This window comes from Haemorhous mexicanus, chromosome 29 (assembly GCF_027477595.1).
Source record: "Haemorhous mexicanus isolate bHaeMex1 chromosome 29, bHaeMex1.pri, whole genome shotgun sequence".
In the NCBI taxonomy this organism is placed as follows: domain Eukaryota; kingdom Metazoa; phylum Chordata; class Aves; order Passeriformes; family Fringillidae; genus Haemorhous; species Haemorhous mexicanus.
Genome location: NC_082369.1, coordinates 1,568,411 through 1,593,656, shown reverse-complemented (window position 1 = coordinate 1,593,656; position 25,246 = coordinate 1,568,411). Strand labels below are relative to the sequence as shown.

The 25,246-nt window shown below is 44.6% G+C and overlaps 3 protein-coding genes across 3 annotated transcripts; 1 reads left to right on the top strand and 2 right to left on the bottom strand.

The window, feature by feature from the left end:
• The first annotated feature begins 388 nt into the window (after positions 1-388).
• On the top strand, positions 389-2,155 carry RPL36 (ribosomal protein L36). The gene is made up of 3 exons (XM_059870276.1): positions 389-588; positions 1,326-1,460; positions 2,025-2,155. Exons 1-3 carry the CDS (start codon positions 496-498, stop codon positions 2,112-2,114), a joined length of 318 nt encoding a protein of 105 aa, XP_059726259.1. The 5' UTR covers positions 389-495; the 3' UTR covers positions 2,115-2,155.
• A 995-nt stretch (positions 2,156-3,150) lies between these two features.
• On the bottom strand, positions 3,151-24,746 carry LOC132339783 (lon protease homolog, mitochondrial). Its single transcript, XM_059870275.1, has 18 exons — positions 24,616-24,746; positions 22,502-22,590; positions 21,975-22,094; positions 20,607-20,835; positions 20,013-20,074; positions 19,321-19,450; positions 18,784-18,867; positions 16,828-17,048; positions 15,455-15,593; positions 14,489-14,667; positions 11,003-11,090; positions 8,988-9,110; positions 8,139-8,255; positions 7,710-7,850; positions 7,459-7,624; positions 6,314-6,522; positions 4,887-5,051; positions 3,151-3,527 (listed from the first exon to the last, which is right to left on the bottom strand). Exons 3-18 carry the CDS (start codon positions 22,049-22,051, stop codon positions 3,363-3,365), a joined length of 2,295 nt encoding a protein of 764 aa, XP_059726258.1. The 5' UTR covers positions 22,052-22,094; positions 22,502-22,590; positions 24,616-24,746; the 3' UTR covers positions 3,151-3,362.
• LOC132339769 (homeobox protein Hox-D9-like) lies at positions 24,244-25,105 on the bottom strand. Its single transcript, XM_059870261.1, has one exon. It carries the CDS (start codon positions 25,000-25,002, stop codon positions 24,244-24,246), a length of 759 nt encoding a protein of 252 aa, XP_059726244.1. The 5' UTR covers positions 25,003-25,105.
• Positions 25,106-25,246: the final 141 nt, after the last annotated feature.

The window sequence follows — 25,246 nt, the reverse complement described above, 5'->3', positions numbered from 1 at the left end:
AATCCAGTATCTTTTATTCCAACAAAATCGTTTAATCTATTCCTTTACGTTTGTCTGTCAAACGTTATCAAATCCTGGCCAAGAGATACCGAAGTTATAATTTATGGGGAAAAATTCTGTAAGTGCGGGGCTGCGCGGCTCTGTACAGTGGGCACCCCAAGCCCCCCGGCCGCAGCTGAGGGGAACCAGCAGTTCTGTCGGACCGTCCACCGCGGGGTGACCCTCCTTTCGTCCCTGCTGTCCCCTCACACCCACAGTGACCCGACCGCGGGGTAATCCCCCAGTCCCTCATAGAACACTGGCTTTGCCGCCAGGGGGGGCCTTTTCCCCCCCACCTTTCCCCGCGCACCCTCGGTCCCGCCCACCACCGGAAATGGCCACTTCCCGGAGTCCCGCGGGCGCTCCTTCCTTCCGGCGCGGCGCCATCGTTGCGGTGCGGGTGAGGCAGAGTGGGTCTGTGTCCATCCGTGTCCATCGGGCCCGGGCGCCGTAGCCATGGCCATCCGCTACCCCATGGCCGTGGGCCTTAACAAGGGCTACAAGGTGACCAAGAACGTGTCCAAGCCCCGACAGTGTCGCCGCCGCGGGGTGAGTAGAGACTGCTGGCGCGCGGTGCCCCGGGCCTGCCTCTCCCCCTCTAGGGGCCGAACGAGCCCGCTGCCCCCGGTGCGCAGCGCGGTTGTGTTCGTGTGTCCGGCGCGGAGCCGCCCATCGCCTCCGGCCCCGTTCGCGGGGCTGCGTCTTGCGCTTTTGCTGCAGGGAGATGGAAAGGCTCAGAACCCGCGCGCTGCCCGTGACTGCGGGGCGGGCGGGGCCCAGGCGGGCTAATGGGCTCGACCGGGTAGCTGTGAAAAGCTTTGTGCCTTCTAGTATCTCCCGGTTTGCTTCTCTTGGTAACAGCAGGCAATCTTCCCACAAAACTGCCTCGAATTTCCCTACTAGGAGCCATCCAGGTCCCATAGATGCATGTTACGGGACATGAATGCATGTGGGCCCATTACTCATTCTTATTAAATGCTCTGTTTAGCTGTGGTGTCCCCCGGGTGTTGGAGTGCAAATCCTGGCTAGCTCATGGACCTGCTTTTTCCAAAAATGCTGATCTATGCCAGTGTGTGACACATCCGGACCTGAGCCTAAAGACAGACTGGCACACTTAGCCAAGCTCACGTTGCTCCACAGGATGTGTCAGGGATGAAGTTTTCTTGAGACATGGCATCAGCATGGGCTGGTTTTGAAGCCTAGCTGAGAGTATGCCACAGCCCCTTGGAATCCCCTCTGTAGTGCCTTGTAACCCTCTGACCAAAGTCCTCCCTCCCTTCCCACAGCGCCTGACCAAACACACCAAGTTTGTGCGAGACATGATCAGGGAAGTCTGTGGCTTTGCACCTTATGAGCGACGTGCAATGGAGTTGCTGAAAGTGTCCAAGGACAAACGTGCTTTGAAGTTCATCAAGAAGCGGGTGGGTCAATCAGCTAACGTGGATGGAAGAAACTGCTATGTCAGTTTTCTGTTTTCTGCCCTCTCCTAGGAATATTTGGCATTTTAATTAATTACCTTTTTTTTTTTTCATTTGTTTTGGAAGTAACTGGTGTAATATGATGGAGAGAATGTTCCTTGGGCTGGGTGGGAGAGCAGGAGGTGGATGCAAAGGTACATTGCTAAAAAGGCCCCAAGCTCAAGGATTAAGGCTTGTGATGCTATTTTTGCATGGTTTGCATGTGTGCTGTGGGTAAAATAAGAGCAGCACTGATAGTGGTTGGGTGCCATTAACCAGGAGACTTCAAATAGGGTTCCTTGAGTTATAATGATTATGAGAGCTGAAAGCAGCCTCTTTCATGTCCATATAACTATTGAGGTACTGCTGAGACATGATGGCAAACTCCTGGCGGAAGGTCAAGTCCATCTTTCCAGGACTTTACCATTCTGCCTAGTTTTGAGGTGTGAGAGCAGGGACACCTGTGGCATTCCCAGTCTGTCCAGTCTGCACTGGGTAAAGACTGACAGCTCTGCTCTCTCCCTGCAGGTTGGCACTCACATTCGGGCCAAGAGGAAGCGGGAGGAACTCAGTAATGTCCTGGCAGCCATGAGGAAAGCTGCTGCAAAGAAGGATTGAGTTGCACAGGCTGCAACACAATAAAGTCCTTTCCACCAAAACCAGAGTAGTGAGTGTTCTTGGTACATAGACTTCAGCCATCAAGAATTTGGGTCAGTGGTTTATTGTACCTGCAGGTGGAGATGGTGATGCTGATGCTGCTGTGACTTATTCTAGAGGGGAATCCTCTATGACTATGTGCGGTCTCAGGATGTGGAAAGCTCTGGAATAATGCCTTCTACCTCCTAGTCTGTCTTCAGACATAGATGGTAGTAGGAGGGAAGTGGGCAAAAATGGCTGTTAAAACTAGTAACTACTTTGCACTTTTTCCCCAGGGCACATCAGCCCATTCCTTAAGCAGCTTAGCCTGCTCCTGTGTTTCCCCTTGTACCCTCTATTCAGGCCTGTGTTCTGCAGTGTGGTAGCATGTCATGACACCTGGAGTCAGCAAGAGCTCCCTGGACTTCAGTAGCTGGATTCTTTATTCTCGCCTAAGGACTCCCTTGCTAAGATGACAAGAGCTGTTCTTGGCTCAGAAAATACTTTTTCTTAGTGTTCATTGGAAGACAAAGTATTCAGGTTCTCCAGCTCCCAAGCCTGCGTTTACTGATGCAAAACAGTCAAGATATTTAATTCTTTTCCTCGCTCCCTGAATATGATACAGCTGTTGCAGAGGTCCTCTGTGGTGCATCACAGTGCTGCTGACTGGTGATGCTGAGCATGTTGCTAGTCTGCCCTCTTTAGCCTGGAGTTCTTTCTAGTGGTATTGACCTGGTGACTGAACCTAGAGAACCATGTACCTTTATCATTGAAATCCTGTACTATCTTAGGATTTCAGTGCCCTTTCAGCCGAGACCAGGCTTCTAAACAGAGACAGATTCTGAGAGCTACTTGCCTTCTATCAGGAATAACAGCTGAACATCAGCCTAGCTCTGGGTGTACTGTTCAGTCCTTTCCCAAAAGTCATTCAGAAATTTACAGTGAAATAGCTGAAACATCTTCAATGAGAAAATACCAGACTAGCCCCACTGCTGGTGGCTGATAACATGCCAATTCCTTCGGCAAAATTGGAAATCCTTTATTGTAGATCATAATTCAGTATTAAAGACTGAGAAATACTTTATTCTAGCAGAGCCATAATTCATTTTGGCAGCTGCGCAGCAGCAATAGCTTCATGTCCCACTTCAGGATTGCCCCATATCACCCATCTCTAGGTGGGGGCTGAGTGCTTAGGGACAGAACACCTTCCAGCCATCAGGGCACAGCATGTCATCCTCCAGTGAGATCCAGCTGTGAAAATGCTATATCAAATACCTCTGTGTAGTGCTCCACAAAATGCACTTCCAGTCCTTCTGTAATGAATCCAGCAAGGTCATAATAATCCTTTTTGTTCTCTGATGGCAGAATGATGCAGGTAACACCTGCCCTCTTTGCCTGTGGGAAGAAAAAGCTGGGCTGTCAAGTCCTAGGAATTCTTCCATATACCAGAAACACCCTTCCCCATTTCTGAAAGCAAGAGCAGTTATTCTGGAGCATGATCCAGCTTTACTCTCTTCTATGGAGAGCACCAAGGGCATTTGTAACAGATATCAGCAGGGTGAAGCATGTTCTAGATCACCCCCTCAAGCCCCAAAACATAGTCTCCAGTGCCATCTCAGCTGCAGGGACAGATGAGGAAGTGAGGCATTTTAGTTGGACTATGTCAGCAGCTTGGGGGATTCTTCAGAACATTCATACTATTTTACAGAGTTTTAAGTATCTGTTCCAGCTTGGGTGATGATAAAGCCTCAGATGAAAGCAAAGTTAGAAACAGCTTGTCAAACCAAGCTACCCCATCAATACCCTTAGTGCAATGGTACAGAACCTTTTGACAGGGACACCTTCCCTGGAAGGAGCACAGAAAGCAGAGCTGCTCCTCCCAGGACAGGTTTGTACCCATTGCTTTAGAGGTGATCCTGTGTTTAGGCCTGTGGCCAATCACACTCCTGCAAGTGCAGCCAGTCAGTGCCGTAGCACAGGTTAGTCTTGTACTGACTGCTACAAACAACTACTCATTTTTAAGTCATACAAGGACAAGAAATCACACTGTACAAGGCTGTAGCCCAAATCTATCTGGGAACAGAACACTGATGAGAAGCCCCAGCTCAAATGGAGGAAGACCTATTAACATTATTGACTGAAAAATATGTGTGGTGCAAGGTTTGTGTAGGCCAGAATTGTGCATGTGAAAAGCAGGTAGAGAGCCTGAATGCTTGGAAGGAAATTCTGAAAACTGAAAACAGATGAAACCAGAAATACAAATACTAAATCTAAGTTCCTCTTATCTAAGTCATCTGTATAAAATTTCAAACAAATTCACACTGGAATTTGGGAACAGAGCCTTGATTTTAAGAATGTACCTTAGAGATGCTGTCAAATCTCCATTGGATGCCCTCCTGAAACAAGCAATTCAGCACAGCACAGATGATTGAACTGCGCTAGTCTAACAGAGCAGACAGCTCTGACAGCCAGTTAAAGCTCTCAGTCACCTTCAATTCTGCCAGTGTAGGTGGAATTGAGCTAGGCCAACATACATGCCTTGGCACAAAGCCTGCGGTCCCATCCCTTTCCTCACAGCCAGAGACACAGCCAAGATCCTCATGTTGCCACACGGACTTTTCCAACCTGTCTATGGAATGAAATCTGCTCCTCTCTGTTCAAGGAGCAACCCCTCCTTGGCTGTCCCTGTCCCCACTGAGCCCAACCCAGGGCTCTGCTGTGGATAATGCACAGAGATGAGAGAAGAGCTCTTACTGCAATAGTCTTCTCCTTGATTCCACCAACAGGAAGAATTTTTCCAGTCAATGACACTTCTCCAGTCATGGCTACATTCTGCCTCACTGGGCAATTCATGGCCAGGGACAGCAGGGCTGTTACTATGGTACATCCTGCACTTGGTCCATCCTTCGGGGTTGCTCCCTGTTTAAAAAAAAACAAAGCACAACTCCCCTGCTCATTCAAGAAGCAGCATAGTCAGACAGTACTCTTGTCCTTGTTGTTTTAACATTGTCCAAATTTCATGAAGCCTCATAAAGGTTTTTGCATGTGTGAGTGATGGAATCCTGCTATTTGAATTGGCTGATATATTAACAACTGTGACATTCCTTCACTTTATTCATGAGAAATAATCTACAAATGAGTTCACAAATATGGTTTCTTGGCCTGATGCCACCACCGTACTCACTGGGCTCAGGTATTTGAATAAGCACCATCAGTGGAAAAAAGAACACAAACACTCTGAAGCTCTTTTTTAAGACCTAAGTCAACATTACAAGGGGAGAGTGTCAAGAGTAACAAGAGGAGGGCAATATCAAAAATCATTCAAGGCAGAAAACATCAGTATGTAAGGCCCCGCAAAATCGAGGCCTGAACTAGTGACAGTCTGGATTTATCTGAGATCAAACCTCTTTGTGGTAAGAGCAGAGGAAATCAATGCTTGAGAGGGAGTAGAGACAGAGATCAGGTCTGCTGTTTTCTCATCTTTCAGGGAATGAATTCACAGTAAACAATGCAGTACCTGGACAGACACAGAGCAAGCTGCAACAAAGACATTGCACGCAGAGCACTCAGTAGTCCAGAAGTAAAGCTGGGGCACAATCACAGCTCAAAATCTCTCTTCAGTAAAGCGCCTGCCCAAAGCTTGTTACACAGCATGTGATCCACTCTGAGCACTGTAGGCATTTATTTTCAGCCCCAAGTATTGGACAAAAGGATCCACTGCCATTACATGGACTAGGAAGCAGGGCACAGAGATCAGGAGTAGTATTTTCAATTATGTGTAAATGACCTGAACCTTTAAGAAGGCCTGATAACACAGAGACCTAAACTTTGATGTCTTTGTAACTTCATCCAAGCATTTATCCAAATCACTTATCTCTATGTCATGGTTTCCCCACCTGCACAACAGGGCTAACAGCTGCCAGTAAAGTTTAGGTTTCTTTAGAAAATTATCCAAGCCCCTGTACTCTTGCTACATGCTTGCAGTAGAAAGGAATGGAAACATGGCTCTTAAGAAGACCTACACAGGAGCCTGAAGAAAATGTCTTCATTCCTTGGTTTTACTGCTAGAAGAGGGCCTTCTGCACAACATATGGACAAATGAAGTGCCTTCCAGCTTTACATCTAAGGGAGCAAACCAGCCAGGCTGCTGTGCATGCTCTGTGAACTCTGCATCAGTTTACCTCTGGCACATGCAAGTGGATATGAGAAGATATAAGAAAATCATTGTTGGGGTCCTTCTGCATCAGAAAGGCTCTTGCAAATGTGTATGCAATTTTGGCACTCTCTTTCATTACATCTCCCAGTTGCCCTGTTACTTCAAGCGACCCATCCTTGTTTTCCTTCTCTTTGGGTCGCCTTAGGGATGTTTCAATAAACAGAGTGGAACCTCCTGAAAAAAGAAAAGAAAAACAACATCTGAAAAAAGTTAAAGACAAATTAAACTAGAAGGTTTTGGTGATGCAGAAGCTATGTCAGGCATTTGGAACTGATGCTCTCTGATGAGACACTAGTCCTTGAGTAGAGAGCAGCTGAAACCTGTTCCTTAAATACCTTCAGGAAGGCCAGCTAGAAATCTCAACAGTCTCCATTCATTGCTTTTTTGGACTTCACCTTCTAGAAACATAGATGCAATCCCTACTTAATGTAAAAAACCAAGTTCTTATAATGGTTTCATGTTCTTTGTTTCCTCCAGAGAGTAAGCTGAGTTCACAAAACATTTTTAGCCACTTCAATTCTCCAGTGCCAGGTATCTATTTACCTTCTCCACCAGAGTGATAATTTCCCTCTTAACTACTTGAATTCTACCCAAGGTCAATTTGAATATGAAGAGGTAATTTCCTTTGCTGTGTGCTATATTTCCATCCTGTAGAGCACATAAGCCCACAAGTTACTAGGGGAGTAATTCATTGAATGGTAAGCAGCCAACTGCACCCACTCCACAGAGTGCTGGAACACCTATATCTGCCCTCAACACCAGAAGTCAAGTCAGTGTTGCACATCACTGACGGGACACAGCATTCCTCAGCTGTGCCGTGTCTCACAGTGGCACCTCCTGCTGCTGATGTTCCTAATGTACATAATTTGTATGGGGTATGGAGCATGAAGAGAAAACATGCTGGCCCTAAGCTAAGATGAGCCTGGGTAAGGGCAAAAGAAAGGCTCCCTTCTTCAAGGAAGTAGTATTCAGGACCCAAAGGCCAAAAGAAATTCTTTTTACTGGAGCCTGTAGAAGAACATCACTGAACAGTTCTGTTTGACTAATACATTCAACTTTTGAAAATTACACAGAAATGTAGGCATTAACCCAAAATTAATTTTGTCTCACCCATAGCTGTCCAGGCCAGACCCATCACCACTCCTGGGGGAGTGGTTTCATACATGCGATCCACAGTGAAGATGGGCTTTCCTACAAAGTCCTGCAGGTTTTCAGGTGTTACTTGGACCATCTCTGCTTCTCCACTCACAATTTTATAGGCAGATTTCCTCAATACCTGGGTGAGATAGTAATTTATCTCTGTAAAAAAAGCTGAGAAGGCTGATGCACAGTGGTCACAGTTACACATAACTTCCCCTTACCTTTTCTACTTGTTTCTGCAGATTTCTCACCCCACTCTCTCTGCAGTACTGCTTTATGAGAACAGTCAGAACATCTGATGTGATTTGAGCTTTGTTTTCATCCAAGCCACACAGAACTCGTGCTTGAGGGACCAAGTATCTCTGAAAGAAATAATTCCCCACATCCTTCTCTTAGTATATGCGACAAAAGCCTAGTGGTTTCCAATTCACTCAACTTTCTGCTGTTAGCTCAATGCTGCTTTCTGGTGTCCACAGCCTACGGCACGCTGGAGTTACTTTAACTATGTGTTCAAATCAAAGGAACTCTGTCCAAAATACCATGTGTCTAATTTTTTTGGACATAGTTGGATGGAAATATGTAAGCCTGAATCTGCCAAAAAGAATCTACCAGATATAATTCACATAAAGCTCAACAGTGATTTCTCTTACCTCTGCAATTGCAAGTTTCTCTTCTGCTACATATCCTGACACATTGATCACTTCCATTCTATCCCGCAGTGGCTCTGGAATGGTTTCTGTTACATTGGCAGTACAAATAAAAAGTACCTGGAAGCATTAAAAGATCCTATTAAGAACCTTCATTAACCAGTTGCTTTACTCCAAGTACTAGTTCCTAAGTTCTGAGTTTCTCTGAGGGGCTAGGGCAAGATCACCCTCTCTGTGGAATTAGTTTTAATTAAAAGTCTGGATTTTAGAATTATGTAATAGCATGTTCCCTACCCCCAAAATAAATGTTTAGAAATACACAATGCACAAACTGGGAAATTGGAATGGTTTGATAGGGACCAGAAAATAGGAGACCTAGATCTCACTCAGAAGTTCTTTTTACCTTCTAGGAAATTAGCTCAGAATGATCCAGTTATCGATACCTATTCCTAATATGTCAATTCTGTAATTTATGTCAGCTGCACAAGAAGTGCAACAGTGTGTAAAGATTACCAATTTCAAAAGCTTCACAGCATTAGGCCACCTCCCTTGACAGCACTTCTGCCAATCATCATGAAAAGGAAAACTCTTGCCTTTTCTAGTGCCACACATCTGTTTGCCCCTGGCTTTACAGGGAGTTAGGGCTACATGACATATGCAGGTGATCATGTTCTTTCGTGTACAGACACTTCAGTTAAAAACAACTCCTACAGAGACAGCTGTGTACCATTTATGTTCCATCTGATTTTCCAACTGAATAAAATGTCAGCGTCTTTTCATAGTCAGGAAATCAGTGCACTGAAACACATTCAGACATTCTGGCTCTACAACCTCTGCAGAAAAGAGAAATACCTTTGACAAATCCACAGGAACATCAAGATAATGATCCAAGAAGTTAGAGTTCTGTTCAGGATCCAATAGTTCTAGAAGGGCTGATGATGGATCCCCTTGATAGCCTCTTCCTATTTTATCTACCTGTGGGAGAAAAGAATTTAATACTCTTAAGAAGTTTCCTACCATGATAAATTATCAAGCAAGATTTTTCCCAAGGCTCCATCTGAAAATGTTCATGAGTGTTCATTAATGTCCAATACCAGTTTACCACTTTTCTGTGCACTCATCCAAGTCCCCATTATCTTCCTGTATGAGCACATGACACACCTGAGAAGACACAGGATTTTTGAGTGTTGCAGAAAATCGCTATGAAGTCTCAGGTAATGAGCATACAATAAAAAGCACTATTACTAGTGGGCTACTGCTTGTTAAACTGAGATAAGCTATAGGCACAGACCAGAACACTTACTCCACAGTGAGAGGACTAAAGTGCTACCTTACACCACTTCCCTAATATGCAAGTGCAGACACATTCCTTACTCTGCCCAAGGTACAAAAAACCTACATACAGCCTTTCAAGCAGAGCCAGATTAGTGACTTGGGCTGTTGTCATAGTCATAAGTTGACTAAGGCTCATGGGGACTTCTGAAGTCATCTTGAACAACCCCACTGCCCAACTAGGGTCACTAGAGGCAGCTGCCCAGGACCATGGCCAAGGTCATTGGCTCGTGTAGCACTGTGAACTCTCGTTCTGAGGATATAAACAGGGGTGCTGCTTCTCCCTTAGGAGTAGCATTAACTGGATGGCTTTAATGAAATTTGCTGCTACAGCCAAGGCAGGGCTTCTGACCAACACCAGTCAAGTATCAAAGCCGACGGGTTCCATTACCTTTCAAATCACGATACTCATTGGTTACATCATGCTGCAACAGATGACAGTTTATTGGTCCCACATACCATTCCTCCCAAGAAATCTGCTTATTGTAGAAACAGGCGATCCCCCGGCTAGGGAATAATGTGCTCTGACTCCATGATTCAGGAGGTTGAACAAATGTTTTATTAAGCTATACTATATTACACTAATACTATACTAATACTATACTAATTACATACTAAAGAGATACCACACTAAAAGGATTCCACACTAAAAGGATTCCACACTAAAAGGATACCACACTAAAAGGATACCACACTAAAAGGATACCACACTAAAAACCCATGACTGTCTGGAGACAGGACACAGCTTTGACCCAACTGGCCAATCAATCCAAACAATCATCAGCAGAATCCAATTAACAAACTCCTTTTGGTAAGCAATCTCCATAACACATTCCACATGTGCCAAACAACAGGCACAGCAAGTAGAGATAAGAATTGCTATCTCTTCTTCTCTGAACTTCTCCCTGCCTTTCCCAGGAAAAATCCCGGGAGAGAGTTGTGCCTGCTGCTCTCTGTGAAGAGACTTGAGGCCATATCTGCTGTTGGTCCTTCTCAGGTATGGCAAACAAGAAGGCCAGAATGACCTTGAGTCTATTCTGAACACCTGCTATTATATCCTGTTTTTATTTGCTTTTCAAGAAAGCATTAGGCTGGTAGCCCTGACTCATTCTCAAATCAGACCACAAATTGACTGTAAGCATCTTATTCCTTACTGCTTTAGACCTACTGAGAGTGACTCCTGCTTATAATCACACAGGCAACAGTGGATTTGTGCACAGTGATGTGCTCACACCTATGGAGGAAACACAAGAACTACGGAAACTCTGAATATCCAGCCAGGTCCATTACGATCCAAACAGCTATAATTTAATCAGAAGGACACGACTAGAATTTTAAAGCTGGAGCCTGTTATAAGGAGAGAAAACAAAGCATCTAAGGTATCAGTATCACGCAGAGAACTTGAAGCCCAGCCTCATATGAACAGAAAGAACCTGGGATTTTTAAGAGAGTTACTGCTTCACCTTTTCTCTGGGGATCACAAATTGATACAAGTCTTTAAGAGCAAAACCTAGAGGAAAGACCAAATACTTCACCTCGTCAATGAGTATAAGTGGATTCTCTGTCTTGGTCTTCTTCAGACACTGGATGATTTTTCCTGGCATTGCTCCAACATATGTCCTCCTGTTTTACCAGAGATTGTATTTAGGGAACCATTGAAAAGCACAGCACATACGAGAGCACACATCACACAGCTGACAGAACAAGTATATCTTGCTGGGAAACAAGTCTTTACTTCTTCAATATCTATCAAAAGCATTCTCCATCAATGTATTAAGCACCAAGACCCACCTAGTCTGCCTCTAGTAAAGAACTGACATGAATTTTGGCAAAATACTCCTGGACTACTGTTTTTATCTTTAGTTTAAACCACTTCTCAATTAGAGAAAAGCAAAGAGGTTAGGCTGAGAATAAAGGTATTTGAGTTTTCATAGGTTTTGGGAAAGAAATGTTAGAAGAGGTAACATTTCACTTCCTCACTTAATAGGGACAAAAAGACCAATGTAAATCAAAAGATACTAAGGAACAAATTGCTAATAGCAAAATATAACCTTCCTGCTAGACATAGTTTCTGGTATCCAGAAACAAGCAGAAGCAAAGAGGGTAACAAGAAGGCCGAGAGGCACACAACAGAAAATATCTGAAAAACATAGAAAATATTTTTCTCTGCTTCTGGGTAAGGAAGAGTCCTGCAGGTTCAATTTACACCACAGAGTGGTTAATCTTAATGGTTTGAAAACACCGCTGGTTTTATGTTCAGATGCAGACCCTCTGCTCTGGTGAGGCCACACCTGGAGTGTCATGCCCAGTTCTGGACTTAGGAGTTCAAGAAAGACAAGGAACTGCTAGGGAGCGTCCAGTGGAGGGCTGTGAAGGTGATTAGGGGACTGGAGCATCTCTCATGGGAAAGGCTGAGTGGGCTGGGCCTGTTCAGCCTTCAGATGACCACAAGGGAACCTTATCAATGAGTAAAAATATCTGAAGGGTGGGTGTTAAGAGGACAGGGCCAGGCTCTTGCCAGTGGTGCCCAGTGACAGGACACAGGCTAATGGACACGAACTGAAACACAGGAAGTTCTGCCTGAATATGAGGGGAAACTCCTGTACATTGAGGGGGGCAGAGCCCTGGAACTGGCTGCCCAGAGAGGCTGTGGGATCTGTATCTCTGGAGACATTTGAAACTAGTCTGGACACCATCCTGTGCAACCGGCTGTAGCTGAACCTGCTTTACACAGAATCACTAGGTTGGAAGAGACCCTTTCAAGATGATCAGGTCCAACCCAGCCCTAACACCTCAACTAGACCATGGCACTGAGTGCCACATACAGTCCTTTTTTACACACATCCAGGGATGGCCACTCCACCACCTCCCCGGGCAGGCCATTCCAGAACTTCATCAGCCTTTCCATAAAAAACTTTTTCCTAATATCCAACCTAAATTTCCCTTGGTACAGCTTGAGACTGTGTCCGCTGGTTCCAGCAGTTGCTGCCTGGTGAAAGAGACCAACCCCCACCTGACTACAACCTCCTTTCAGGAAGTTGTAGAGAGTGATAAGGTCACCTCTGAGTCTCCTTTTCTCCAGGCTAAACAACCACAGCTCCCTCAGTCATTCCTTGTAGGGCCTGTGTTCCAAGCCCCTCACCAGCCTTGTTGCCCTTCTCTGGATGCACTAAAGAATTTCAACATCCTTCCTAAACTGAGGGGTCCAGCACTGGACACAGCACTCAAGGGTTGGCCTCACCAGTGACAAGTACAGGGGCAGAATGACCTCCCTGGTTCTGCTGGCCACACTATTCCTGATACAGGCCAGGAGCCGGTGGCCTTCTTGGCCACCAGGGCACACTGCTGGCTCATGTTCAGTCAGCTGTCAACTAGTACCCCCAAGTCCCTTTCTGCCTGGGCACTGTCCAGCCCGTCCCCAGCCTATAATGTTGCAGCGAGTTATTGTAGCCAAAATGCAGGACTCAGCACTTGGACTTATTAAATATCATTTTACTGGACTCTGCCCATCTCTCCAACTGTTCCAGGTCTTCTTGCAGACCTCTCCTACCTTCCAACACATGGACACATGCTCCTAATTTAGTGTCATTTGCAAATTTACTGATGAAAGACTCAATCCCCTCATCCATGTTGTCAATAAATATACTGAACAGAGCTGGCCCCAGCACAGGCACCACAGCTGGTGCCTGGCTGCCAGCTGGATGCAGCACCGCTCACCAGCACTCTCTGGGCCGGCCATCCAGCCAGTTCTGAACACAGCAAAGAGTGCTCCTGTCCCAGCCATGGGCTGCAGCTTTTCCAAGAGTGCGCTCTGGGAGACAGTGCCAAAGGCCTTGCTTGAGTCCAAACAGACAACATCCACAGCTTTTCCGGCATCCATCAGGCGGGTCACTTGGTCTTAAAAGGAGATCAGGTTGGTCAACACGACCTACCCCTCCTAAACCCCTGCTGGCTGGCTCTGATACTCTGGCCATCCTGTAAGTGTTGCATGATGACACTCAATATAAACTGTTCTATTATCTTACTGGATACTGAGGTCAGTCTGACTGGCCTATAATTACTAGGATCCTCCTTCACACCCTTTTTGTGAATGGGCATCACACTGGCCAGCTTCCAGTCATCTGGAACCTCACCAGTGAGCCAGGACTGTTGGTAAATGATGGAGAGCGGCTTTACAAGCTCATCTGCCAGCTCCCTCATCACCTTGGGGTGGATCCCATCTGGTCCCACAGATTTATGAACATCCAAGCAGCTCAGCAGTTCTCTGACAGCCTCCTCCTGGATAACAGGGGGCCCATTCTACTTCCTGACACCATCTACCAACCCAGGAGGACAGCTGTCCTGAAGACAAGCCATATTTCCACTAAAGACTGAGGCAAAGAAGTTGTTAAGCACTTCTGTCTTCTGCCCTGCTTTAGAGGGGAATGGTCTAGACGATCTCCAGAGGTCACTTTCAATCCAAACCATTCTAGGATTTTTTTGTATGTGGAAGGAAAATAAACCTATGGAAGGGTCAGATCTACCCATTTTTTATTAACTTCTTGTTTTCCCTATGAATCTACCCATTTTTTATTTACTTCTTGTTATTACCATGAATGTTCTTGTTTACAGGTTTTCCTCATGCATCACCTCCATCCTGATTATTTGGAAACCAAGTCTCAATCACACTGGAACACACATGTGAATGACCCTGTTCAAACTGTCAGCATTCTCTAGCTCTGACATCTACAGAAATGCATGTATTAGCATTTATCATCAGTCCAATGGTTTTGGGTAGCTCACTCAGCTTTTCAAAGCTGAGAATACACAAGAAACAGGGAGCAACTGCACTTAAAAGCACAAATATAATTATCTTCCAAACTCCACCCTTTGCTATCTTTTTCACCTTTTTTTATATCTCAACTCCTGTCAGCAAGGGTTGTCAGAACAGATGAGAATTACATACATTGTCCAACTTCAGTTAGATTCCTATTCACTTAGTAAAAACTGCTGGATAGAGAAATTTCTCAAGTTACACTGACCTGTGGCCTTTTATTTCTGCAACATCAGTCATCCCTCCAACACTGAAGCGGAAGTACTCTCTGTTTAGGGCTCTGGCAATGGAGCGAGCAATACTGGTTTTCCCGACTCCAGGGGGACCATAAAAACACAAAATCTTCCCCTGGGTGGATCCTCGCAACTGGCTGACTGCAATAAATTCCTGTAGAACAGATAAAGCACCAGCAGTGAACAGAAGGGAATGTCAGCAACAGCAAAACACATTTGTTATCAGGACAAGCAGTGATTACAAAACAAGCATCATACAAAAAACTGGTTCTCAAAGGACTTGGGGGAGGGCAAGGGCAGAAGCTCAGTCAAGATACTGGTGCATCTGTTTTGCCTCTGGTTATTTATATGCTTGGTTGTCCCCAGGTTCTGTGTTCTATATCAATCTCACCAGAAGAAGCACTCTCTCTCCACTGCCTTAGAGTGAGAAGATGAAGTTTAAGTTCTTCTCCTAGCTTCTCTTGTTCTCACCTGAGTCTCTCAAGCTACATGTGAGCATCTCCTGCTGTACCACTCCCATGTGCTAAGTTAAGCTTGTCTTATTTCATGCTTCTGTGACAGACAACTCTCAAGTAACACTGAACAGTTGAGGAATCAAAAGATCACAGTTCAAAACTGAAACCTCAATGATTATACACTTACAGTGAAGAAATGACTGGGCAAGTGGGGGAAAAAAATCAAGAGACTGCTTCCCTTGGACACTTACTTGCCCAGGATTTAGTGCAAACCAGAATACTGCAGTTTGAAATGAGAATGCGACCTTCATTGCCAGAAGTAATTAAGCACATTAACTGATTACCAGAACATTTGGGTCTTTCATGCAGTTTTCTGTTTGATGCATGAATTAACACCAATTAAATGGAGACTTCAATCTAAAACACATCCAAAATGCCTGATGTTAAGCAGTGTGAAATGGGACATAGTGCCTACTCCTGCCTTACCAGAATTCGCTTCTTGACATCATCCATTCCATAGTGATCCTCCTCCAGAACTGCTTGGGCTCTAGCCAGCTCCAGGTTCTCCTCGCTACACTTACCCCAAGGGATGGATGTCAGCCAGTCCAAATAGTTCCGTGTAACACTGACAGAAACACACAAATGAGAATGATTGACCAGCTCATGTCTTCCTCCACCACCTTCCAGAACAACCTCATCCAGAACAAGTGGGATATAAACTACTCATGGAAAAGAACCATCACTATTTGGTAACCTTTTTCACAGTCTTCAACCTCCCCACATAAAAAAAACCAAAGCTTTTTTTCACAGCTTTTGATTTTCTGAAATAAAGAATCTCCAACACCACAGAGAAAGACTTAAGATGAGGAAAATTATGCCAGTATGAAGTTAGCAGTAGAGATAATCAGCATAAACAAACTGAAGAGAACACAAAACTCTACTACTACAACCACTACTCACTGTTCTAAAACTACACACTTAGATCAGGAATTCAAGTGTACAGGAAGGTCTGCACAACACAGTAACTATCAAATTGTGCAGTCATGAACACAGGGAAGCACAGTTGGGCTGTCTGAGCCCAGGATCCACCTGAGGACAACTGCCATGCCCCCAGAGCTTTGGCTTTTTTCTCCCAAGTACTGGCTTTGAAAATTTGCAACCACTGTTACAACTCTGAAGGAAAGGGAAAGGTACTAATGCTGCTTGTGAAGCTCAGTATGTCTTTTCTATGACTGCCAAGATGCTGCTCAGCCAAAGGCATGCTTGCCCTTAAACAGAGTCTTTTACTCTGTAAAAGATACTTTTAAAAGCAGAGACCCACAACATTCAGAGAGCTGAGGAGCACACCAACTGCTGTATAATATAGCACACTCTAACTCAACAGACAAGAAATGTTCACTTCAACCTCAGTTTCTGACAATTCGTATCACAGAACACATGTTACAAACTATTCATTCACTCCTTAGCAATTCCAACCCTGCCCCAATACTTCAAGGACCATCTCAGGTAGCTTAGACAATGACATCTATCAGCTTCTCTCACATCTACTGAAGGCACCAAAGTACAAGAAAGAAGAGCCAAAACCGAGGGCAGAAAAAGAATCACTGTACACTTCATGAGGAACTAACTACACATTTTGCATCTCTAGCATCAGACTGCAAGACAGAAGACCTAAAATGATCCAAATAGGTAGACTACATAAGTGAACACAGGCAATTTGGAGAAAAAAATCCTATAATGTAATGACATGCTACAGGGAAAGGAGGAGAGGGGAGGGACTAAGTAAGTGCTTAACAAAACTGCACTGATGTTTCACTCTCCCAATGAACCCTGACAGCATGACATGGCCATGCACTCACTTAAATTCTGAGGAGTGATTATCCAACAAGCCCAACTTGTTCAACTCTTCATCGATCACATCCATGACATGTTTTGGCACTACCAGCTCCTTTAGTCGCTCACGGAATTTCTCTTCTATAGCATCCTTGTCCTCTTTTTCCAGACCTAGTTCTTTCTTAATGATCTTCAACTGCTCTTGAAGAAGATACTTGCGATGTGTCTGCTTGATCTTCTCCTCAACCTAGACAAAGCAAACAAATACAGTAACAGATGTGTTCCTAGTACAGCCCCTCTAACATCAAACACTTCCAAATACTTCTCAGTTATGACCTTCCCAGCAACTGAAAATACTTCTTGGAACTTATCTGCAGTGTATTCTAACACAAGAAGTAACTTAATAACATACTCCAGCACTCTCCATATTTTGGTGGCATTCACTGGCCATGATTCAGTGCTTCAATGTTCTGTTTGTGTTGAGGAGACCAAAAGCTGGGCAGAGTAACCCAGATGTGACCTCCTTAGTATCAGAGAGGGCTAACCACTACTCTCTACCTGCTGCCTAGACGGGGCAACTGAAGCCCAGTATGCAGTTGGCAGTTGGCCTTCCTCCTTGTGGCCTTGCCACAAGGACAGTCTACTAATTGATGGTCAGCTTCCTTCACATCAGGGTTTCAAATTCCTTTCCTGTATAGCTATTTTCTGTCCTGATTATTCCAGGCCTGGTCTGGGACTATGAATTTCTCTTGACAGAACTTAAGTAGGTTCTTACTGACTCCCCAAGGGGATACCACTAGTAGCTGACTGAAGTTAGACTTTACCATGTTGACCACAACCTTTTCTGCCCATTAGTCTAACTAATTTTTTCACCAACCTCATACTACATACTTCCAGTCTGTAACACCCCAATGTAGTCAGAATACTATTACAGTTGACCTCATCAAAGGCCATGCAAATGTCAAGGTATGTAACAATCATTGCTAGAATCCTAGAATCATTTAGATAGGAAAAGACCTCTGAGATCATTGAGTCCAACAATTAACCTAGCACTGCCAAGCCCACTATTAAACCATGTTTCCTTTCTGTGTTCTGGACCTTCTCATAAGAGAAGACAATTAGGCAGTTTGCTTTTGGGAAATCTGGCCATTCCAAATCATGTCCTTTTTCATTTGCCTGTGTGGGACTCATTGGAGAATTTTCCCCATAATCTTCCCAGGGGCTGGGGGCAGGCTGACATGCCTACAGTCTCCCCGATTCTCCTTCTTGGAGATGGGCATGGCATTTACCTTTTTCTGCTTCCCAGGAACCTCTCCCATGACCACAGTGCTTTAATGATGAGTGAAAAAACAAAGTAATGACATTGATAAGCCCTCTCAGCATCCTTGAATGCATATCTGGTCCCACAGACTGCATCATCTGTTCAATTCGCTTAAGAAGTCTCCAACCATTCCAATCCCCATCCAAAAGCATTTTGCACTTAACATGAATTCTAAAAGCCCCAGTTTCTGGCAGTTAACAAACAAAACACGACTCTGTATTCTCAAATATTTGCACTTCGCATACTTCATTACCATTTAGATGCAGTTACTGTATTCTGATTAAATCTTAAAATAGACAGGAACTATTGCAGTTCACAAGAGTTAGGAGAAGGTCATTTGAAATAACATTGTGCAATTTACACTAGCACATGCTATATACAGTATTAGGCTGTATATTGTTACACCGATGCTTGGTAAACTACAGACCTCTAGATTTATTTGCTTGCATGAAATTACAACTTAGACACAATTTAACAGCAGATGCTGTAGCCTCGTGTCTTGTTATTTCTACCATGTTCATGAAAAAACACATTTCTAACAGAAGAACAGAAAACCTAAAATCGAAATAATGCACTCTTGAGAGCACATACCCATACTAAGCATCACAGTGGTGGACACAATATAAATACACACAAGGTATCTGTTACTCCAGAAACTTACCTCTCTTCCAAGACGCTGCTGAAGTTTGCTCAGCTCATACTCCTTTTTCAGAAGGGAAAGAGCTTTATAAAGCCGTTTGGGAATCTGCAGAAGATAGACATGGAATGAGTTTTGAGATGCCATGCCCCTGTTAAGTAACACACACATATACATACACACACACACGCATATATATATTTATATACACAGACGTACTTTCTCTCTCCCAGAGAGAAAGGCAGAATAAAAAACTCCAACAACAGTTTGTCTGGGAGAGCTTTACAGCACTTGCAGATGTGGAAAGACCAACATGTAGCAATTCCACAGCATACAAAGAAAATTATTTGCTGCCAAAGATGCAAAGCACTCTGATTTACCCACAGTAAATCAGTACTAATGATCTACTATATCCTTCAACAGGAATCTAGTCACTGATATTAACACATCATCAAAAGTAGCACTGAAGTCTCTTCTGTACTGAGGCTGGTAAAGAAAAGGTGATATACAGCAGATGTACTGATTCCATTCACATTGCTTGAGTTAAAAACTTCATCTTACACTGGTTTCTTCCAAGATGTCTTGAAGTTCGTGTGACTCTGCCCCTGTTAGGGCTGCACCCATGTCACTCAGATAGATAGGGTTATCTACCACACGTTGTCCAGCCTGCATCATCTGAAGTACAGACTCTCTGAAAATAAAAGGTAAAAAACCTCAAAATGCTCTGTAAATTTACATTCAAAATGGAATATCCTAATTTACTTGTTATGTCAGTGCAATAAAATGAAACACAGCTCAGTTTCATAGCAAACTATTTTTGAAATTTGACTGTATCAATACTTAGTAACAAACAGATAAATCACTTGGTTAGAGGAATGATCACCAATATATAAAACTAAGTATCTGAAATGCTCTCCAAACAGTTATGTAGGATTTTTTTGTGCCAGGATTCCAAAATTTTATCCTGCTTATAAGACACTGATCAGATGCTTATTGCAGTGGGTTTCACTTAGACCCAGATCACCTGCCTTAGGACTTAATAGTTCTATGTTGTTTCTAAATTGCACATCAGGTTTTCAAAACTTTGATTCCAAACATGGACAGAGTTTACATTCCAAACCAAAAATCTATGTGACAATTCAGCAAATATCTCTACCTCATTACAACAGAAAGGCAAGTAGTATTGAAAATGTCAGCATCTTCCAGCCAAGAACATGCTGTTCCCAAAGCAGGGCAGCATAGGAAGGACATACCTGTACAAGGGGTTCAAGGCAATGATGTCCCGGATTGTTTTAACAATTTCTGCAGTAAGCGCCTAAAAACACAACAAAATCTAATCACCAAAAGAATGGAAAAGGATAGGCAAGATCTCAGTACAAATATGACATTTCCCAGAGTCCAGCCACTCACTGCAGTGGTGGGCTGTGATGGTTCTTGGTGCTGGGGCAGTTCCTGTTCACAGGAAAGGCAACAAGGCCTAGAGGCTGGCTTTCTGCATGCACAGAATTTGACTGGCTCTTGGCCAGAAGATACAATCAGGCTCAACACCCAAGCCACCTTCGAGGAAAACACTCAAGTTTGATGGAGGTCATCACACAGATTTAAGCACAGACCAGCCTCTTCATTCAGCAACTTTTTGAAGTCAACAGTTTTAAGGAACTGAGCTGTTATAATGAAAATTCTTACTTTTATACAATCCCCATGTGCAATGACCGTGCAAAGAAGGAAGTATATGCTAGTTTCTGCAGCCTGAAATTAGAGCCTGATTTTAGAACTTTTCCTTTTAAACACGAAGTGTAGGTACAATTCTACAGGACAAGTCAAAGCTTGTAAACTAATTCACTTACTTTAACCTCTTCTGTAATCTGAAAATCTTCATGAACCACATTCTCTACTTCTACCATGAGAACTTCCTTTGAAGAAGCAGCTACAGGATCTAGTACCAACTCCACAGCTTGGTCCTTTGCTCCAGTCTCCTCTTCAGTCTCTTTCTTAGATCGCTTCTGTTTCCTTCTAATTTTTTGTTTGTTCTCAGGTTCCTCAAGCTCAACCTCTAGTTGCTTGTTTATACGAATCCTGAAAGCCAAAAGAAACCAGCAGCAATCTATCTCCCCATTACATGTGATTTCAGCTCTTCAGCATGAAAAGGAGAAGGATTAAGTTGTATTTTGAGCAAGCAAAAATTTAGAAAGGACACACATTTGCAAGACACCATGTTTCATTATTTTGGCTTTTATAAAGGAGTTTCCTTTTCTATGTGTTTCCCTATAAATGCTCCTCAAATCTGGTATCTAGTATGGTTCCTATGGACATGATTGACCAGTGCTCCACGTCTCAATCAAATATAAAGCCCAATCCCCAAGTTATATCTTAGGAATACCAAATCTGTCAAAGTTATAGGGAAATATTTCTATTCCAAGTAACCCCAAACAGGTAGCTTATTTCCAAAGTGCATTTAAATATGGTTGTGCTTTGATAATGCAGCAAGAGGTTAAGATTTCATTTGAAAAGGAATTGACATGTGAATTCACATAAATTTAGCTTTGACAGGACTGCTCATTCTTTGCTGTCCAGAACAAACAAAAGTGAAGTGAGATGAAAAAAACCCCATGCTTCAAAGCAAAACCCACTCTGCATCTGTCTCTTCAGCCATGTTTTTGTCCTTGTGTTTTTCCTTCTAATGGAAATTACTTATTTGATGCTTTTAAAAATACAATTCTTAACTTAGTTTAAAATATCTGGCATAAATGGCTAAAACTAGATTTTCAGCAATAATCATATTTTCTTCAATTCAGTTCTGGGGCAAAATTATGTCTGGGGCAAGACATAACAAAAATTCTGGACCCCCCCCCCCCCCTTTTTTTTTAAAGCAAAAATACTGGCTTGAATTAATTTTAGAGACCTTTTTTCCACAATTACTAAACCTTGCTGTAATTGTCAAAGTAACTGCTAAACTTCAGCTTAATGAATGTTTGCTTCCACCATATCATAGTTGATATGACAATGACATGCACTGTCTCTTTTGTTTTGCAGCTAACCTGTCACAGCTGTGACAGCACATGGAATATCCTAACACTCTCAGGATATAGCATGGCAACAAAGCAAAAACTTGCCACACACAAGTTGTGTAGAAAAAAATTGTATGTATGTGGTGAAATTGATGTCTCTGTTTATACAGTAGTCTGGTGAGATGCAGTGAAGTACAAGTAACCAACCTTCGATGTCCCATGACTATCATGCGCAACTTGTCTCCAAGATCCTGCATTTCATGAATCTGGACAAAAGTTCCCATTTGGTATATTTCATTCAGATCCTCCACTACATCAGATTCATTGCTATTGAACAAAAAAATTTGGGAGTAAATATTCAGAAACTTGAGCTAGCGGGTCAGATTAAAAAAGAAAAAACCAATCACTGGTTGCAGAACTTTAAACTGGACTTAGGGGTAAAGACACTTAATCCCTATTGCTACCACCATGTAACCCCTTTCCAAATCACCCAAGTATCTGGACAGCTCATCTCCTTCCCAAACAAAAACACCCTTTTCTAAATCAAGACTCCTGCTCCCAGCAGTGCTGGGAGCTGGCAACAAAGACTTTCATACCATGAGGATGGTCCAAGACCAGCCACAATTTCTGCAGTGCTATCCAAGGCAGGGCATTTAGGATGACAGCTTTTAGTGTAAATCAACCTGGACAGCTTATTTTTGTATTTTTTAAAAAGATCAAGAGAAACAACTTACGTGTCATCCTTTTTAAGAAAAACACCAGCATAAGGCTGGGCAAGACGAACTTTCCTCCTCAGCAGTTCAACCAGCTTCTTATTTTTCACCTAGGACAACAGGTATGCAATCAGAGGTGGATTTTCTGTTATCTTTGCACTCCCAGGGTGTAAGGCCAGGCACGATGACAAATTATGAAATTATGAAATTATGAAGTTGGAGCTTGTACGGTTCTAGTCTTGTCTCCTTTAGAGGACAGTAATATAGAAGTGGAAGAAAAGGTAGAGAAACATGAAATTTAAGTATTTTGAACAACTCACTTCCCAGTCGAGATAAGACAAGCTCAAAGGCTGGGGAAGGAACTAGACCCAATCTGTACAAGTCTTACAAGTAAGAAACCTGAGTTATTTGAACAGTATCTTATAAATTTCTCTTGCAATCACTGTTCCCTTCCCCTTCCATACCTGTACATCCTAGCTCTCTGCTCCTGATGGGGAGCTAGCTCACCCCTCCCTATGAGTTGCCTGAATTCTGTCCAAAAACCCTAGTTAAAATCCTCTTCTCCAAAGCCTTCTCTGCTCAATTCCTCTTCCACACCCATGAGTGAGTCTGAGTTCCTGCCTTCAGTTTCAGCCAGTATTTCTTCCTAGTTTACCTTCTTCCTCCCCTCTGATCTCTAGATGCCACACACCTGTCCCTGACAGATCTCCCAGCACCACGGGAACTGTTATCACAACAGGCTGAATCCTCAGTGACCAAGAAAATAACTCCTTGTAAATTCTACTGTTGCATGAAGTCACCCTGCCAACCACTGAGTGCTCTTCCAAGTGATGGACATAAGCTGCATTGCTCAACCCTTTGCTAATAACCAGCATGGTTCTGACAGAACAGCACGAATAATACCACCAATGCTGGCCTATTCTAATTTTGCACAATGTTTAGCAAAAATACACTTACCAATGTCAGAGACATTAACAGGAAGAAAATTAGTAATTCCATAGGCACTGTAGAGACTCAACTTTGTCAGGTAAATTACAGCACAATGAACTCACAGGATAAGAGAAAACATTTAACAATTCTGTGAGACATTGTTGACCCAAACATTGAAATTGATGACTTCTGTACATAAGTCTTATATGACTACACGCTCTTAATAATATATAATCTTCTCCTTCCCCTGACACATCTATAGAGACACTAGAAGCTGCACATATTAGATTTGGATATGCAGAAAAATACTATAGTAGAAATAACATTATGCTAAATAATACTACAGGAACAAGAAAATATTGATTTATTTCACACTACATTTACTTCAAAATCAGACTAGCAACACACCAGAGAGGCACAAAAATACAAGTACGAGTTCCAGACTGGGTTTCATTCACGGAGGAAAAAGTATTTCTGGCTTGTAAGCTCAAGTCACACATCAGTGATATAATTCAAAACTCTTAAAATCTTTATGGGGTGCAGAGGGAAAAGATCACACTCTGAAATGGTGATTGCCATCCCCATCCCTCAACACCCTCTCCCACCGCAACTGCACTGCTCTACAGCTGCTTTTTCCTTGCAGCTTACAGCTTGCTGCCTTCACCAATACGGGTCTCGGTGCTCTGACACCAACCTACGGCGCCGAAACAAGGACACGTTTGCTTAACCTTCATCGAAGAACACAAAAATGACAGCGAACTTCGAGAGAGTGTGTGCGAATCGCCGACCTTCTCTGTTACAAGCAGAACTGCTGACGCAATAACTGTGAAACTTCAACTGGCCCAAAAGGAACCGTTATCCCGACAGGACTCGGTTACAAAGCTCGAGCCAAAGGCCGAGCAGTGGCTGCCCGCGGAGGTCACGCACGCGGCAGCCTTGCTCTGCAGGTCAAGGAACCTACCAAGGCAAAGAGAGCGGCCCGGAGATGCGGCACCGCCAGCGGCGGGCTCAGCTGGTGACCCCCGCATGGGCTGGGGTGATACCATCCCGGGACCCCCGCCCGAGGCCGCAAGGCTGGGCTGAGCCGCCTCCGGCCGATCCGCAAGCCAGCCCACAGCACCTCCCGCCGCGCCCCCGGCACCTCGCGGCAGCTTCCGCCCAGGCCGGGCCGGCAGAGCCGAGCCCCGGGCCCGAGGGCAGCTCACCTCAATGATCTTGATGAAGCGCGGGAATACGGGGTTGCGCGTCACGGCGATGAGCGGGACGTTGGGGAAATGCTCCGGGACGAGCAGCGGCGTCAACGCCGTTATGACCGGCCCGGTCCCGCCGCTGTCCGCCCCGCCACCACCACCGCCGCCGCCGCTGTCCTCCCCGCCGCCTTCCAGTGCATCTCCCCCCGACAGACCACCAGGGCTGCGCTGGTGCCAGCGCGGGCCGGCGCTGAAGGAGGCGCGGGGCGGCGGCACGGAGCCCAGCGGGGCCGGGACGGCGGCGGCGGGGGCCCAGAGGCGGCGCCGCGCGGGGCCCAGGGCGGGCCCGGTGACCGCAGACCGCCAGCGCCCGCACAGACGCCACCAGCGCGCGGCCGCCATGCTGTCGGCGTGCGCACTTCACTTCCGTCCTCCCGGCAGCGCCCGCCCCGCCTGTGCGGGGTCGCGTGGCTGCGCGCACGTCCGAGCCTGCCCTTTAGCGGGGGTTCGAGTCCCGGTCCGGGTCCCGGCCGGGCGGGTGCCAGTGAGAGGGACGCGGCCGGCTTAAGTGTGGATTTGGCCACTGCCCAGCCTTCCTTTTCCTCCTCGGTTCCCTGCAGTCGGCTGCCTAGTCAGCTGCCGAATA

Coding starts and splice junctions, on each gene's coding strand:
- RPL36 (XM_059870276.1), top strand. CDS start 496: ATGGCCATCCGCTACCCCATGGCCGTGGGCCTTAACAAGGGCTACAAG. Junction 589..1,325: donor GACAGTGTCGCCGCCGCGGG/GTGAGTAGAGAC, acceptor CCCTTCCCACAG/CGCCTGACCAAACACACCAA. Junction 1,461..2,024: donor TGAAGTTCATCAAGAAGCGG/GTGGGTCAATCA, acceptor CTCTCCCTGCAG/GTTGGCACTCACATTCGGGC.
- LOC132339769 (XM_059870261.1), bottom strand. CDS start 25,002: ATGGCGGCCGCGCGCTGGTGGCGTCTGTGCGGGCGCTGGCGGTCTGCG.
- LOC132339783 (XM_059870275.1), bottom strand. CDS start 22,051: ATGGGAACTTTTGTCCAGATTCATGAAATGCAGGATCTTGGAGACAAG. Junction 15,594..16,827: donor AATCACTCCTCAGAATTTAA/GTGAGTGCATGG, acceptor TGTTTCTGTCAG/TGTTACACGGAACTATTTGG. Junction 14,668..15,454: donor ATGTCAAGAAGCGAATTCTG/GTAAGGCAGGAG, acceptor TCTGTTCTACAG/GAATTTATTGCAGTCAGCCA.